Source organism: Sceloporus occidentalis, unplaced genomic scaffold (genome assembly GCF_023333645.1).
Source record: "Sceloporus occidentalis isolate IW3139 unplaced genomic scaffold, rSceOcc1.0.p SCAF_5, whole genome shotgun sequence".
NCBI classification, from domain to species: domain Eukaryota; kingdom Metazoa; phylum Chordata; class Lepidosauria; order Squamata; family Phrynosomatidae; genus Sceloporus; species Sceloporus occidentalis.
This window is the reverse complement of record NW_028316985.1, coordinates 33,993,362-34,009,643: the sequence shown is the minus strand read 5'-3', so window position 1 is coordinate 34,009,643 and position 16,282 is coordinate 33,993,362. Positions and strand designations below refer to the sequence as shown.

Genomic DNA, 16,282 nt, shown 5'->3' with positions numbered 1-16,282 from the left:
GAAAGTTAAAGAGTTATGGCAGGAGTGTTGGGATTCTGCTTTGATACTTATGCTCCCTCTGTGGGTCAGGATCAGAAGTAGCATGCTTCTTCTCAAACACCTTTTGTTGGAGTTTGAATCCCAGCTTGGCCATAGAATCATAGAGTTGGAAGATACCGCAAGGGTCATCCAGTCCAACCCCCTGCCATGCAGGAATTCTCAATCAAAGCATCCCTGATAGATGGCCATCCAGCCTTTGTTTAAAGACCTCTAAAAGAAGGAGACTCCACTACACTCCGAGGGAGTGTGTTCCACTGTAGAACAGCCCTTACTGTCAGGAAGTTCTTCCTAATGTTGAGGTGGAATCTCTTTTCCTGTAACTTGCATCCATTGCTCTGGGTCCTAGTCGTTGGAGCAGCAGAAAACAAGCTAGCTCCCTCCTCAATATGACATCCCTCCATGTAAACCTATTGGGTGACCTTGAGCAACTTACACTCCCTCAGCCTCAGAGGATGAGAATGGCATATCCCCTCTGAAGAAACTTGCCAAGAAAACTCCATGATAGCTTTGCCTTAGGGTTGCCATAAGTCAGAAATGATTAAGAGCACACACAACAGGGAATATAGTAGTGGCAAACTATTTCCATTTCATCTCTGGGAAGCCTTCCTGTAGCCATCTGATTGAGGGGCATAATAGAACTGGACAGATCTTGCAATGCAGTTTAGCACGGCTTTCCTTTTGTTCATGTTGGCTTCCTGACAGATAACTGATTCCACCACTTGGCTCAACTGTAACACTAACACTGGACTGGAAGAGAATGAGCCAGCCTGTATCTCCGCTAGTGTTTGTTTGCATCACTTGGACAGTTTTAAAGGGGAATTAGTCACATGCATGGAGGAGGCTGGCTCTATATTGCTTTCACAATCACTGGCAGTATGCCTCTGAGTTCCAGTTGGGAAACTATACTCATGCCTTGTTTGTGAGCTTCCTAGTAAGAGTAAGACCACACTACAAATAGATTCTATAAATGAACACATGGCCCTGAATTTGCAAGTCCTGAGCAAGATGATGGAGGTCTCATTTAGAGGGTCATTGTAAGTCAAAACCAACTGAATAAATAGGAACAGTATCAATGGTTGGGGAGATGGGGCCTCCCCGTTTGACTGCAACTGTAATGATCTCTCACTACCGGCTCTCTTGGTTGTAACTGATGGGAGTTATAGTCCAGGAATAGATAGTGGGCCATTTCTCCATTTTTGCATACTATAAGGGCTTGAATGAGAAGGAACATCTTATTCCACAATGTTGTTCAGTTTTGAATAAACAATCTTTCTGTCTTTGGACTGCTAATGTGATCAATTTCAAAGGATTGTTACATTACCAGTTAAACTAAAACATTTACAGATAAATGTAAATCGTCCACACACAAGATGATTGGGTGCTAACATTGCTCCACTTTGCAGAAATGGACAGAATAACAACACTAATCAAAGAAAGGTCAGTTTGCACCTTCAGAAAAGACTGGGACAAGGTGACAGAATTTTGGAGAGAAATTGGGGGATATGTTGGTGTTAAAATTTGACTATAACAATGTTTTGGTAAATGAGTAAATGATAAAGTCTAAATTAAGAAATGACAAGAATGTAAGATGCAAACCACTACTGTTTAGGTATAAAAGGTGTACATGTGTGTGTATTAAAGAAATTGTTCCTATTTCTTTTTTCTAAAAAAAAAAGACAGTGAGGTTCTATATCAGTGATGGCGAACATTTTGGAGACCAAGTGCCCAAACTGCAACCCAAAACCCACTTATTTATCGCAACGTGCCACATCCCTCTGGCTTTCTAGTAACAAACTCTGGTGAACTCTGTTCTGGGGTGACGGCGTGTGTGACCACAGAGAGGGCTCTGAGTGCCACCTCTGGCACTTGTGCCATAGGTTCGCCACCACTGTTCTATACCAACCAAGAAACCAGAAGATTCAAAGAAAAATGTGGAAAGTCATCCAATTGCCTGGAAGCTACTAATGCTGGCTTTTAGCCATATACCAGCAGTAGTCTAAATGCTTAATCCTATGAGCTGCATACCAAAATCCCCACATGACTGAGTCACAAGATGCACACAGAGTTCGACCATATATCCCCCTCCCCAGCTTCTCTACAAGCACCGGTCATTTCTGTGCTTTGCTAGGCTTTTCTTTTCTTTTTTACAAATAAACCAGAAGCACTCTTTCTGGGGCAAAACATTTAATTACTGTGGGGAGAAGGGGGCAGAGGACATTGCACTCCAGTAATAGAATCTGCATTAGTTTCTCATTTTAGAACACAATGCCCAAATGATTTCCACCTCTGTGTCCCAGTTGGCTATATGTTTCAGGCCAAGTGGGAGTGAGCAGCAGAATGTAACAGATCACTAGGGCAAAGAAAGCTCTCTGCCTGGTGCCAAAAAAACATTAAACCTGCTGCTGTGCAGCCCCTGAGTCTGTGAATGTCAGCCTGTGCAGGCTCTTAGGGGAAAAGACTGTGGGTGACTGTCAACAAATACCAGGTGATATAGGCTATATTTGAGGAAGGAAATAGCAAAGCTATCTCTGAGTATTCCTTGCTTAAGAAAACCCTATGAAATCCATGGGTCACCATAAATCGACAAGAGATCTTAAAGTGCATATACACATGCAAGGTAGCCATGTAGGCTGCTATGCAGTGTTTCAGTTCTAAAGCAAAGGAAGTCATATTGACAATCCTTAAATCAACAAATCTGTTCTAGGAGTTTCCATCTCTGCCAAGAGCAGGTCTTTTGTAAAGGCATTGGGTCTTCATTGCCCCCAAACAAAGCCATCTCAAAATAATCTGCGTTATAACAGGAATAACTCACAATGCATTGTCAATATATGAATTATTCCTCACTCCCAGCTACTATGAGGAATGCAGTTCATCTCAGAGGGACGCATGAGGCATGTCAGATGGTATCACTTTTTCTGTTACATTACATCCCAGTACTACTGCAAACTGTGGTTTCACTATAAACACTAATCTCTTCGGAAAAGAGCATGCTGATACACTAAGAACCAAAAAACAGGACTTTTGATATGGAAATAGCCAGAGGAAATGCTACTTTCTCTAGGAAAGTGCTTGAGTAACTGTGGCCCTCCAGATGTTTTTGGCTCGCAACTATCAACACTAGCCAATGGTGTATGTCTGGCAGAGCTGTAGTCCAAAATTAACATGGGCTACTGATGCTTGATACTGGGTATCAATAAAGTGAATGCACTGAGCCCAAAGATAGACCAGCAGCCAGTACTATAATACAAGGTAAAAATACAATTTTTTGTGTTATATACAAATCAATGGAAACCTAAAGAACCCCCCCCCTTTTTTTTTAAATGACAGCCAATGGAGTTTTTTTTAACCTTTGAACTTGGATTGGGGGATCCTATTCCATCTCTGTCATTGGACTCCTTATCTGAGCCTGCAACCAAATTACTCTGGGTTTTTGGGTGCTTCCAAATTAGGATTCTGTTGGGAAATTTCCATTCCTCACTTCACAGAATTTTATGGTATGGCTTGTCTTCTATTTATAACTGTTCCAGGACACTTTTCTACCATCAGCTTTCTGATCATTGAAATCTCACTGAGGAAAGATGGAATACCGTTCCTTCCAAAAATCAAGCTTAGTTCCCATTTCCTGAGGGGTCCAGCAACCATGCAACACTTTCCTTACAAGAGCAAAACAATGGAACACCTATCCTTCTAAATAAATAAAAAGTTGTGAAGCACTTTGTCACAAATCCTGCATATAGATTTAAGAGGTTGGTATTGATGTCTCCCATTTTGAGGGTCAAAATATATACAAACAAAAAACAGATCAAAAATACATTCAGTGACTTTAGAGTGTAAAAAACAGATTTATAAATACAAAAAACAAGATATGCATAGGAGGGTGGTATAGACTACAGTTCTCTGCTTTTTATGTTGGGACGGGCATACCTCAGGGCCAAGAGGGCTACATCTTCAGCTTCTTCAGAGCTCCAATCACATGGTGTCAATGTGGCTGGCCTTTTGGGAGATAAGAAGTTACATGTGTGCCTGCCTTGGGGTAGGTAGAGTATTTCTTCAGACTCTGGTTTCTAGCATCCCCTACCCAGCTATCGAGTCCCACCTGTTTGTACCTGGAGGTCTGGTGCTATGGACATTTAATGCCCAAATTCATATTTAAGGAGATAAATGCATAAAGCAATGTTGGGAATCACACAGCCCTTGAGTGAGAGCAGTTCTTGGGATCTCCACTGTCCCCGCTCCAGGCCATGGTCTTACTTTTTGGCTGAAGAACAACATTTTCCAATTAAATGGAATTTAATTTCCATTTAAATACCAAACACATCTAAAATAAATTCTTAACACCTTAGTGGGGTTATTATGTCCATAGCACCAGACCTCCAGGTACAAAAAGGTGGGACTCAATAGCTGGGTAGGGAATGTTAGAAACCAGAGTCCAAAGAAATAAAATTTCCAAGCCCTGAGTCCTCACTCCTATAAAAACTGGCTTTCTCTGTAAACCAAAGATCCTATTTTCACAGTCCTCTACAGGCCCAGTCTGTTCAGTTCTGCTTGCCCATCACTCTTGGGTGTGCCTCCTTTTGCCTGTCATCTTCCGGCGCTGTCCCTTGCTTGTACGTCCTACACTTGGTTTCTGGGTTCTCTTCTTTACACCTTGATTATGTCTTGTCAGCTTTCCTTTCTTCTTTTTCTGACTGCGGGAATGCAGTGAGGCAGTGAGTGAAGAGATCCTGTAAAGAGGGATATAAAAAATTAATAAAATAAAAAATATATATGCAAGCCTGTTTCCAATCGTTACTTTTAAAACCCTTAATCCTTGACTACATTTATTGCACACACACACTTGACTTCACCTTTTGTTTGGAAGGCACATGATGCTGTTCTATCACTGAAGCTAAGTAGCTTTGGCTCTGTTAAGCTGCCTGAATGAGACCACCTAGAAAGAGGCATAGCTCACTGGAAGAACACATAGGCCTGGTACAGACGGGCCTCTTGATGACGTGCTAAGTTGCCTTGGGGTGTCACTTACAGATGCCCCGCAACCCTAGCAAATATTCCGTACGTCAAAATGGCGGTGCCCTGTACAGATGGGCACCACCATTTTGACATAATGGACGCTTAGCGTCTGCATGTCATAGAGCGATGCTGATGTTGCGAGTGTGCCATTGGCACACTGCAGCATCAGTATCGTGCCACAAAAAGAACCTGCTTTTTGTGGGTTCTTTTTCCACCGCAGGAAACCGCGCGGTTTGTCCGCTGCGTTCCCCTCCCCCGGTGGAAAACTAGGCACTGGCAGACTGCCCTTTTTGGGCGGTCTGTACCGAGCCATAGTTTGCAGATACTGTCCCTGATTCCACACCTGGCCTCACTAGGTAACCATGAAGTCCACTTTCTGAATCTCACTGGCACAGCAGATAATATGAGGCTTGATCAGAGATGGGGAACACCCGGGTCTCTAAATGTTTTTTTAAAATTAATTTTATTAACAAATTTTACAACACAACATATCAATCTTTTAGCATACACAACACACACAACATACATAAACGTTGTTGGATCTCCTTTCCAATCATTCCTGACTCAGTCACATTGGCTGTTGAGAAACCAACAAGATCTGAAAGGTCACATGCTCCTTACTGCTTGGGAAGACAGATCTACCTATTGTCATGACTTAATATTGGGAGCTTCCTTCTGGTAGGAAGGACCTTTCTATTCAGGTGTAGCTTTTGGAAACCAACTGACTTTTCTGAGGAAAGGGCTCTCAATGAGGGTAGGCAGTCCTGGAATTTTAAAACTGATCTATTTTAAAATAACTTTTAATCCAATTGTGTTTTTGATGTAATTTATTTCTATTTTAATATAATACATTTTTGTGTTTTTGTGTCTTCAAGAAGAAAACATGTTACAAGATATCTACCAGTTTTGGAAGAAAGGTGGGATATCCATCAAATAATTATGTTCCTACAATTACAAATGATTCTGATCTCTTTGGAGCTAGATTAATGTATAAATGGAAGAAGAGATTTCCTTGGTTTTTTTCCTCTTTTTTCACCACAGTTCCTTCTGTACTCTGTGTACCTGAAACTACTCATCAGTCCTCTTTTCCATCCTCTTCATTTAATATTTTATTACACACACACATCACTCAATAAACAAAGTTCAATGGGCAACTTCAACAAAATGAAAACATAGCATGTTATAAAATCAGAAATCATTCTGTACTAAGAACAGAGGAAAATAAACTTTGCAGCAATTGATTAGATGCTGATTAATTAATTAAACTGATTAATTGCAGCGGCTAAACAATTTGAAACTGAAGAGGAATAAAATCCATAAAGTTAGCACAGCATAAAACCATAACATGAAATGTAGCGTGCCTAGGAGAATAAAAATATTAAAGCAGGTGGGCTGATTTGGGGAGGATGTTCCTCAGAGGGAGAGTCACTACCAAGAAGACCTCTCAAAACCATTCCTTCCCCACTTACTTGTCTCCATTCAGCTATATTACCCATTTCACATACTCTTCCCCTGTTTCTGCCTAACATCAGTGCCTGTCACGCTCCTCCACAACCATCTGGCCTGTCAAGCATATTTTAACAGAATAAGTATACATGTTTCTCCAAATTACTGAATTAATTTATATCCTGATTTTCTTGCAATATAGGACTAAGGAAGCCTATGACATAGATTAGAACAATTTATAATACAATAGTTAACAAAATAATAATTAAACAAGCAATTATATCAAAAATACCAAGAGACCATATGGTCCAGTGGTTTGAGTACTGGAGTAAAACGCCAGGAGACCAGGATTCAAATCTCCACTCAGCTATGGAAGCCTGTTGCGACCTTGGGCAGGTCACACTCCCTCAGCTTTCCGAAGAAGACAAAGACAAAAACCCCTCTGAATAAATTTTGCCAATAAAACTCTGTTACAGGTTTGTTATTGGGCTGCCATAAGTCAAAAACAACTTGAGGGCACACAACAACAGCTATTATTGTGCTCCTAAGATAAAACAGATGTTTATTTAATTGTGAACTTCAGCTTCATTAAGGTGTAACATCAGTGTTTACATTAACAAATCAACAACCACAAGGATCATTAAGAGTTATTTGTATTGTAGAAAGATGTTCCTATATTTCATCCTACTGAGTTCAATGGCACATACTCTCAGGTAATTGTTACAGGATTGCTCAGTAAAACTCTGGCCATGGCCCAGCAAACTCCAATATACAATTAAAAAAATAAGGGGGAGGGGGGAGAAATACCTATGTCATCAAAATAAAACTACACTGATAAGTACATATCAAATTAAATTACTGACACCTGTTTAAACAAACAAACAAACTTATTGTCCTGCTTTCTAAAAGACTAAAGACAGTGGTACTGAGACTGTCTAGGAAGTAGATTGCCATCTTGTGGAGAAGGAAAGAATCAGGAGATTCTGCTCGATAAAGCTAATTTGGGACCACAACAGAGGCTACATCTGTGCGACAGAAATAATGTAGTCTGAGACTAATTTAACTGCCATGGCTTAATTCTATAGATTTCTGGGATTTGTAGTTTGTTGTGGCACTAGAGCTCTCTGATAGGGAAAGCTAAATTTCTCACAAAACTACAAATCCCAGAATTTCACAGTATTGAGCCACAGCAAATTATTTCTGTAGTGCAGATGTAGCCAAAGTCTAACTTGATGTCTTGAGGTCTGGATATCACTTTGTACGTCATCTGAAGAAGTTGGTTTGTATCTACAAAAGCTCATGCTAAAATAAAAAACATTTAGTCTTAAAGGGGCTACAACATTTCTTTCCCCCTCTTCATATTCCTTCTTCCTTTTTATGCTGCAGAAGACTAACACAGTTACTTCTTTGGAAACTAACTTGATGTATGAATATACAAAGTGCAATGTATTAAAGCATGGTTGACACCAAGCAGAGATCAAGTGAAGTCTGGAGAAATTATTATGTGTAAGTGAATGACATGGGGGAAAGGAGGGATTAAACCCTTCAACTAAAAAAAACCTGAACCAGCCCAGTTGATTTTCTTCCCATGGGTTTTGCTTTCAATTCAGCAGGAACATGGGCCATTAAGTTGGGGATGGGGATAAGAGAAAGAAAAGCTTTACAGGTGGATGCATTAAAGGAAAGAAAACTCAGCAAACTGTTCTTACAATTTTTCTGCATGATATCACTTTCCTCTCCCAGAGTTGTTAGCCTGATTTAACTACAGTCATCCACTTTCAATACATATATTTTAACATGTATTGGTTTTATATTTTCTTTTAACTGGTGCTGTGTATCTAATTTGTCATTGTTTCCACTTTGATCCCACAGAAAGAGAGGGGGGGGGGCAAAGAAACCATTATTGTTGTTTTTATTATTCTTGTTATGTAAATCTGTGATTATTATTTTTTTCTTAATGTTCAACTGCAACCCTATTTTTGCACTTTATTCCTTGACTCTCCAAGTCTTCATTATTTTCTGCTAGTAGCACAGTATCATTTACAAATCATAAACTGTTGGTGTTTCTTTCTCTAATCCTTTTTATGCCTGCTTCTTTTGTACACAGTAAACATCCAGTAACAACTTGTTCAGAGATAAGTCTGTCAATGGATCAAAAAGGGTAACAAGGCATTCTGTCAACTCACAGAAAAATCTTTTTGAGCAATCCTTTCAGAGGACTAACGGGATATTATGAACTAGTTTTGAGATAAAGGAGAGTTCATCATACCTTTGAGACAGGAAAGGATCTTTAGATTTCTTAGGCAATGTAGGTTTAATGGAGGCATCTTCTTTTTCCAGTCCTTGTTCTTCTCCCTGAAAAAGCCAGGGAAACCACATGAAGCTAGACATCATCACTATTCAAAAGTCTAGAGCAGGGAAGGGGCACATCCAAACAGTAGGTAAAGTGAAGGCAAACCAAACTGAGTGGAACCAGATTTAATGGTTACCAATCTGAACATTTTTTTCAATCTCAATTCTGTAAATCCCTATTTAGAAATAAGTCCCATTGCAACAGCCACCTTATTTGCATAACACAATTCAGTTCTGTGCTGGGTGTTTAAGCTCCCCCGATCAGTTTGGAGATAACAGCAGAAGCAGCTTGTGGGCTGGATGGGAGTTCTTCCACAGATTACATCTGGACTCTAAACTAGGAGTTGGAATCCTAGACTACATCCAATGAGCTACACAACAAAGCCAATGATGAGGAATGCTGTGAACTACAACCCCACAACATCTGGAGGGCCACACGATTGCCACCCCAGTCTATGAAGATATCCAGACAATTATAAGTCCCTACACACTTCAAGTAAACACTACCTCTCTGCATACATCCACCCACAAAAAAGCCATCTTGTACACTGTGGTGGGCAACTGTGGAATGTTAGGGAGCTGCATTAGTTCCCAGGAGACCTTGGTGTGCCTCACCTGTTCCAGGAATGAATGAATGAATATCTTTTTTGCCTTCAAACATATCTGAGGTACATGGGGCATTTTCATCATGTTTGGGGTTTTTTTTTAAAGGCCTCTCCTGAACTAAACTGGCTGGGTGGGGGCAAAATGTGGTGAAATGCACTACTCATCCCCTAGTGGAACATTTCAGGACAAAGAAAAGCCTGGGGGGAAATTGCAATTCCGCCCTTCACACTTGGGGATCCTAGGGTCCTCCACATGTGGTGGAAATGCCCTCTGCACTTCCTCACAGTGCATCTGGGAGCATTCTAAGTCAAAAGCATTTTTTTTACCCCTGCAGGCTGGGCCACACTTTGACCATGCCTGTTTGTACACAGTCAGACTTCTGGTCCATCTAGCTCAGTACTGTCTACAAGAACTAACAGTTTTAGAGTTTCAGTCCAGGATCCTTTCCTGACATGAAATGGGATGTTCTACACACTGAGCTCTCCAATTCTTTGGGCACCCTGACCAGGTAACTCTCCCATGTATATAAATATAACCAATCCAAAAAGCTCATTCCAACATATTGTCAAAGATTCATTTGCCAGACCGTTTGTTAAACTAAAGATTATAAAGTAGTGACAATTATCACATCATAGCTGTCCACTTTGAAAATATATATGTATACTATATATATATATATATATATATATATATATATATGGATGCATGCTGTGCCATAGTTAGTTTCTACTGAATTTAAGCACAAGTAAGAGAACTAAATGTGTATTCTCTCTTTCTTCCATTCATCTATTGCCTCCAAAAACCGAAGGTTAACTTGGAAAAATTACTTTTTTGGCCAATAATCCCAGAATCCCGAGCCATCAAGGGGATTCTGAGATTTGTACACCAAGAAAATACCTTTTCCATGTTCTCCACAAGCAAATGGGAAAACATTACCTCCTGGGTACTTAGTCCTAGGAGGCGTGCTCCTGAGAGGTCCAGGTCACTGACTGTAGTGACAGTGACAGTGTGGCCTGGGTGATCATAGCTCACAGACTCTGTCCGGGATGTCACCAGATGCTCTAATTCGTCAGCTTCCTCTGAAAAGGTTAAAGAAGGAACATGCTGGAATTACAAATATTAAATCAGTTTCTCCAATCAAATGGATGGGAAAACAGGATCAAAAGTAGCAAAAAAACAAGCATCTTGGATATAACATTCCTTCAGATATTGAAACATGGCTATCAAATCACTTCTTAATCTTCTTTTCTCCAGGCTAAATGTACTCAGCTCCCCAATCCACTCCTCATAGGCCATGGTTTTCTTCAGGCAGGACTCACCTAAGGCATCTTCTCTTTCCTTCAACATCTTCATGTATTCCTTATGTCTCTAAAAGGCAAGCAAAAGAAAGAAAGGTTTCAATACATTGATTTCAAATAATTGTTTATGTGGTCTTGTACAAGAGATGAGTCAAAAACCAATCATCCACTGCTTTCTCACAGAGCTGATGGCCACTTCCCAGTTGTCAAGAGTTCATTTCTCAGGCTTTCAGGGCATACAACGTCAGCAAACAACACACACACACGCTTCTGGGACACACATTGCTTGCCAAGCTATATCTATCACTATTTCTTAGACAACAGGGAGTTTAGGGCCAAAGGCCCCCATCTACCAAATTTCTGGGTAAGGAAAAAATCTGGAAGGAAACACCAGGAAGAAATGCAGCTAAATTGCAGAGCAACTGTCTTTTCATGCAGGATGTCCTAGGTTCAATCCCTAGCAGTTTCAGGTAGTACTAAGAAGCATTCCTGCCTAAACCAGGGGAAATGCTTCTGCTAGTTGATATTATCAAACTACTCAGTATAAATTAGCTTCTTGTGATGCTAGTTCTTAAGCAAGCATTCATATTCTTCACTATCACTTCACAGGCCACATAATGTTACTGAATTCATCTTTGTCTTCTGAGAACAGGGAAGGCCAGGAGAACACTATGGAATTATGAGTACAGTCAGCCCTCCATGTTCACAGATTTTTATCCATAGATTCGAGTATCCACGGTTTTATCTGTGAGGGTCTTGGAACCAAACTGCAGCAGATACCAAGGGCACACTGTATTGCTTTGGGGGGTTCAAAGCTAGGGGCAGAGTTGCAAAAAGTGCAAATGTGTTTGAATCTAAATTCACTTATTCCCAAGGAAGTAGCAGCTAGTAAAGCAACATTGCTTCTTGTGATTTTAGAAAAGAAGCATCAGATATCCCTCCAATGTTTTTCTGTTGCATTCAGTATCACAAGGACAGGAATCACAGGGCTCTCCAGATGTTATCCTTGAATGTTAAGGATAAGGAATGCTGGGAGTTACAGTCCAATATCATCTGGAGGTACTGTATTTGAAGCTTTGTGGAGTTCTGGAGTTCTCTTCAGCAAGAGACTTCCATCAGCTGTTTTGGGTCAGTCATACTGCCTGCAGAACGTCTTTAGACAAACCTGACCACCACCAAGTTGGACAGTACCTCTTCCTTCATCTTCTTTTGTTCTTCTTTCAGCTTGCGTTTTATCTCCTCCATCGCTATTTTCCTCCTCTCAACCTTACGTTTGTGGAAGCCGGTCAAGTACTCTCTGGGAAGAGTAAATAGATTGCAGCACATTAGACACAGGGAAAAAGACAGCCTTTATTCTCCAACACACTTTATCTGCATGCTTCTAACAAGTTACCATGCACAGCGATTTAGGGGGGAAATGTAAAACATTTGCCTGTATAAGCATCCCATATGCCCATGCCGTCATGTGAAAGTATATGTATATCTTTTTCTGTTTCAATTATGTTTTCTATTTTAACACATTGTACCCCATCTCAAGTCTTGAGGAGAGGCAGGAAAGAAATATTATTATTATTATTATTATTATACATTTTAGTTGAATGCCCTCCAGTCTGAGCATGCCTAAGAAGCATGGATTTAATATTTCTGTATTTACTAGCTTATATATAGTCATTTCCTACATTTTAGTTGAATGTCCTCCATTTTCAGCATGCCTACGAAGCATGGATTTAAATATTCCTATGAGTGTTTGTAGTTTTTATATAGTCATTTCCTACATTTTAGTTAAACGCCCTCCACTTTAAGCATGCCTAAGAAGTATGGATTTCATATTTCTATGAGTATTTAGTAGCTTTTATCTAGTCACTCCTACATTTTAGCTCCTCCAGCTTGAGTATGCCTAAGAAGCATAGCTTTAAACATTTCTGTGAATATTTTGTAGTTTTTAGTTAGCTATTTCCTACATTTTAACTTGAATGCACTCCCTGGGAGGGTGATAGAGTCTCCTTCCTTGGAGGTCTTTAAACAGAGGCTGGATGGCCTTCTGTCAGCGATGCTTTGATTTGGATTTCCTGCATGGCAGAATGGGGTTGGACTGGATGGCCCTAGTGGTCCCTTCCAACTCTACGATTCTATGAATGTCCTCCATTTTGAGCATGCCTAAGAAGCATGGATTTAATATGTAGGCATTTAGTAGCTTTTATTAAGTCATTCCTACATTTTAGCTCCTCCATTTTGAGCATGCCTAAGGAGCATGGACTTAGGGACAACAAAACACACTGCAGAAATAATCCAGTTTGAGACTTGCTTGAGCTGCCCTGGCTCAAGGCTAGGGAATTCTGGGAACTGTAGTTTAGTGAGACGTTTATTCTTCTGAGAGCTCTGGTGCCACAATAAACCACATTTCCCAGGATTCCCTAGCACTGAGCCAGGGCAGTTAAAGCGCTCTCAAGATGGCTTGTTTCTGCAGTGTCTTTTGGCCCTTCTTGGAGGCCTGCTTGCTCCCTCACTCACCGCCGCCTCTCCTCGTCGAAAGCGACCACCCTCCGGAGAGTTGCGGGTCCTTCCCTCTTGTTCTTCTTGCGGCCCATGACGACGGGCTCCCCGTAAACCCAGCCTGGCTTCCTATCCTCCTCAGAGCCGGCCCCGAAAGGCCTGGCGCCGCCTCTTCCGCCGCCTCTAAAGGCCTCCATTAAAGGCCCCCCTCAGGCGCCATTTTGCCTCAGGGAGCCAGGGATTGAGGCGCCATCTCTATGCACTGTATCAATCATACACACTTCTTTAAGTGGCATGGCTCCATGAAATGCTAAATGCAGGCTTCTTCTTGGGCAATGCTCAAGATGGAGGACGTGGAAGAAAAATGGGAGGACATGGCCAAATAAAAGCTGGAAACATCCATAGAAATGTTAAATGTAGGCTTCTTGGGCAATGCTCAAAATATTTGGAGGATATTCAAAGAAGATGGAGGGCATGACCAAATTAAAGCTAAAAATACTCTCTGCTGCTCAGGTGTGCTCAGAATGGAGGACATTCAAGGAAAATGGAGGACATGACTAAATAAAAGCTGCAAACACAGAAATACTAAATCCATGCTTCTTAGGCATGCTCAAAATACAGGACATTTTGAAATTCCTCCTGGACAGAATTGTAGGGCACATTCTGGCAAAGGAGGACACCTGGTCACCCTGCATAAGTTCATCCCCAGGGTGACCAGATGTCCTAATTGCAAAGGAGGACAAGGCACTGCCAAATGTAGGACATTCAAGAAAAATTGAGGCCATGACCACACAAAAGCTAAAAACGTTCAGAAATATTAAATCCATGCTTCTTAAACCATGCTCAAAATGGAGGACATTTTGGAATCCCTCTTGGATTCATGCTTTGTCACAACGTGGCCAAGGCACAACAGCCTCAATTTAATCATCTTGGCTTCTAGGGAAATTTCTGGCTTGATTCACTCATGGACCCGTTTGTTTGTCTTTCTGGCCATCCATGGTATCCTCAGCATTCCTCTCCAGCACCACATCCCAAATGAGTTGATTTTCCTTCCCTGCGTTCTTCATGGAGTTTCCTTAGGGTTGCCATAATGACTTTAAGGCATACAAGAACAACAGAAATAGCTATGGTTTTTCTCAGGTGTGGAAGCAGAATCCCCATTGCAGAAACATCTGTCTGCAAGCACATGTGCAGCTTTGGAGATTTTCACATGGGGAAAAGTGATGGGAGCATAGCAGGATGCTCCTGTCACTATCGCATAATTGCACAAAGATTTTCAGATGACGTTGCTTGATGTTGCAATAATTGTATTATCCCACAAATAAAGAGGAATTCTAGCACCATTTTAATTCACGGGACTTTCCTCCTTCCCTATGAATGAAAAGCAGCGCTGGAATTTCTCTTTATTTGCAGGATAATGATGCAGTTATCGCAATGTTGTCTGAAAATCTTCACGCAGTTGCACAGTAGTGACAGGAGTGGCCCACTATGCTCCTGTCACTTTTCCCCGTGTGAAAATCTCTTTTGTCTCAAGTTTGACTTGGTGGACAGAAAAATCATTACTGTGCTCAAGGCCTGAGTGCCCATTGTGCAACTGATTTATGCAATGGTGGGATGCAGAGTAGCTAAACCACCACATATTTAGATGTTGCCAAAAAGTTGCTTAATAGCTTAGGGAGAGCCAGTGTGGCCTAGTGCTCTGAAGATTGGACTATGACTCTGGAGATCAGGGTTTGATTCCCAGCTCAAAACCCCAGTGGGTGACCTTAGAAAGTCACATAATCTTAGCCTTAGAGGAGGCAATGGCAAACCCCCTCTGAAGAAATTTGCCAAGAAAAACCTATGGAGTTTATCATACTGAGGCTAATTTTGGCATTAAAGAGAGATTAAAGTGCATTTAAAGCATCCCGCAAATAAAGCGAAAATGGCAAGTAATTGCATGAATGATTATCACACGCAATTGCACAAATAAAGTGGTATCGGAAGTGCATTGTCACTGAAATCCTGAAAGTAAAAAGATGCACGTTAATGCTTCTTTGTGACCACTTTAATGGTGGGTTTTGTGTGACGTCATGTGAAATCGTTACACGTAATTATGCGATTTTTCCAGGATATTCATGGGATAAACTCTCGATCTCCTTCATGTGATAAACTCCTGTGAGAGGTTTGCCTTAGGGTATCTATAAGTCAAAAATGACTTGGAGGCACACAACAACAAAGCATAGACTCTTAATCTATCTTGATTTTTTCCCTTTGAATATCAGAATGCAAACACCACCTCCATAAGGTGCCAGCTCATTGCAACATTTATCACTGCATATCATTTTATTATGAGTGCCGGAGAAATAGCAACACACAATGTTCACAAAGGAGCAAAATGCTGTGTTCATCATTTTATCCAGTTCCTTTTCCTACAGCTTGTCCAGTTGCCCTACATGAGAAGTGGAAAAACCGGTTCTGTGGTTAATAGATGTACTTCCTTTGTGCTCACCACCACTTTCTCGGTCTCCTTTGCCGCAACCACTGTTGCTGCCTGGGCCTAAACTCACCTCAGCCTGAGCTTACTTTGCCTTGCCTATGCGCCTCCACCCCAAAGAGGCTGGCTCCTCTTTCTCTTTGCAGCTATCTCTTTTTCCTTCAAAAGGAGTGGAGAAACCTAATTCTCTTTTCTAACTTAGAGGTGCGCCTGCAGGTATAGAGGAAGCAACCTTTGCCTAGACTGCTCCAAAGCAGCAGAAAAGGCCATGGCTGGGAACACTGAAAGCAATGTGAAAGCCCTCCAGGAAATCTGGAGGAGAGAAGAAAATGCCTTGTGTGCAGACTGTGAAAAACCCGGTGAGTGAAACCTGTGTCAGGAATGGGATGAAATAAGGTAGGGGCGGACGGGTGTTTGACAGGAGCTAGTAAGAATGATACCGTATCTGCAGAAGAGAAAAAAAATGATCAATTTGGGGGGAAATTATGGAATGAGGGACTGGAATTAGCAATTATGTAAATTTACATAAATTCAAACTAAACAATTAGGAAATAGAAATAGT

General features: G+C 41.1%; 2 protein-coding genes across 5 annotated transcripts in view; one reads left to right on the top strand and one right to left on the bottom strand.

Annotated features, from left to right (window-relative positions):
- Positions 1-3,861: 3,861 nt before the first annotated feature.
- Positions 3,862-13,472, bottom strand: NOL12 (nucleolar protein 12). Its single transcript, XM_089528136.1, has 6 exons — positions 13,263-13,472; positions 11,943-12,048; positions 10,773-10,821; positions 10,390-10,532; positions 8,765-8,850; positions 3,862-4,763 (listed from the first exon to the last, which is right to left on the bottom strand). Exons 1-6 carry the CDS (start codon positions 13,439-13,441, stop codon positions 4,592-4,594), a joined length of 735 nt encoding a protein of 244 aa, XP_089384262.1. The 5' UTR covers positions 13,442-13,472; the 3' UTR covers positions 3,862-4,591.
- LOC149311900 (arf-GAP with dual PH domain-containing protein 1-like) overlaps positions 13,374-16,282 on the top strand; it is a 22,438-nt gene continuing 19,529 nt past the window's right edge. For 3 of the 4 annotated variants that reach the window (XM_089528134.1, XM_089528132.1, XM_089528135.1), the window contains exons 1-2: positions 13,374-13,660; positions 15,923-16,079. In XM_089528134.1, coding sequence (XP_089384260.1) covers positions 13,652-13,660; positions 15,923-16,079 — 166 coding nt within the window. In that variant the 5' untranslated portion in view covers positions 13,374-13,651. Of the gene's footprint in view, positions 13,661-15,456; positions 16,080-16,282 lie in introns of those variants that run through there. The other variant, XM_089528133.1, reaches the window with a different exon arrangement.

Excerpts from the sequence above, each read along its gene's own strand:
- NOL12 (XM_089528136.1), bottom strand. The coding sequence starts at position 13,441 with ATGGAGGCCTTTAGAGGCGGCGGAAGAGGCGGCGCCAGGCCTTTCGGG. Across the intron at positions 12,049-13,262 it reads TTCGACGAGGAGAGGCGGCG|AGAGTACTTGACCGGCTTCC; the intron begins GTGAGTGAGGGA and ends TACTCTTCCCAG. Across the intron at positions 10,822-11,942 it reads AAAAGAAGATGAAGGAAGAG|AGACATAAGGAATACATGAA; the intron begins GTACTGTCCAAC and ends CTTGCCTTTTAG.